Here is a 1,200-nt window from a genome sequence, read left to right on the forward strand (position 1 = left end):
CTTCTGCTCTTTGTCATCTTTTCTCCCTGTGTTTCATCTCTTCTTCTTCATTCTTCTGCAACTGGTCAGTTATCTCCTTGCTTTCCAGTTGCCTATAAGGAAACAGCATTTGATTACTAAATTGTAATGGCTCAATCACAACACCTCTCACATAAATGATGGGTAGCAACAGGCACAGTAAAATAATTCTTACGAGACTGTGAATGTTGAACACTGTCATGTCTGAGCTCTAAATTTAATTTGATGGTGTCATGAGGTTTCTATGACTGGGTATTACAAAGTGGGTGTTTGTTGAGTGGGGGTCATGAGAGGATGAGGAGAAGCTCTGGTCTGAGACCTTTCAAGATCACCACATATTGAGTGGGCTTGCTGTACCATTTGTTATCTGAGTGTAGTATAAAGATGGATCAGGTTCCCAACGAGAGTATACTTGGCATTGTCTGAGCTGGATTGCTTGCTGCCTCGTTTGGAGAGCAGTTCCATGGATTATGCATCAAATATGTGTTTTGTTTGGCAGGACGAATGGGAGCTGGAGAAAAGAAAAATGCCTGCAATGTACAATATAGACGGCCCTTTGGCTGTGCAGTTCTCAGTATTGCAGATTTGCTGGCAGGAGATTCAAAGGATGACCTCGTCTTAAAAGTCTACATGTAAGAAATGGTTTTTTCCTTAATTTTTGAAAGTACCTTAGAGTCATTTTGCATCAGAATCAGTGGGGTTAAGTGCAGTGTGAGTAAATAGCTCTACCTCCTTTCTGTTCCAAAAATGCACAGTAGCTGTTTTTTTTTGTTTTTTTGGGTTTTTTTTATCATAGTGTGGAAATTTTGGCTAGTTCTACAGGTGTGTTTATAAAGTGGGATGATATTAAAGATAAAGGCTGCATCTTTTTAGGTATTGGTGTATGTTTTGGCATTTTTAACATTATTCTGGAACTCTCTTACTATGGTAACATAAAGTGCTTTTAGGACTTATTTAAGTGCCTTGTGCTGCCTAGGCATCTTGTGGAAGTACTTTGTAACTACAGAAAAAAAGCAGGCAGAGTATCTTTTTGTGAAATGAAGCAACTATATAATGGGAATAACAAAAATATAAAAGGCAGTTAGTGCTGGAGAATGAAAAATCAAAAGTAGATTTAAAAATGAATGCTTGATTAAATAGTGTATTTTGGCTGATAGCAATTGGAAGAAAGTGCAATTTTCT

The 1,200-nt window shown here is 37.7% G+C and overlaps 1 protein-coding gene across 1 annotated transcript in view; it reads left to right on the plus strand.

Annotated features, from left to right (window-relative positions):
- Window positions 1-1,200, plus strand: part of DOCK4 (dedicator of cytokinesis 4) — a 149,224-nt gene that overhangs the window by 29,233 nt on the left and 118,791 nt on the right. The window contains 1 exon segment of the mRNA XM_017733117.1: window positions 518-650. Coding sequence (XP_017588606.1) covers window positions 518-650 — 133 coding nt within the window.

Source organism: Corvus brachyrhynchos, unplaced genomic scaffold (genome assembly GCF_000691975.1).
Source record: "Corvus brachyrhynchos isolate BGI_N302 unplaced genomic scaffold, ASM69197v1 scaffold32, whole genome shotgun sequence".
NCBI classification, from domain to species: domain Eukaryota; kingdom Metazoa; phylum Chordata; class Aves; order Passeriformes; family Corvidae; genus Corvus; species Corvus brachyrhynchos.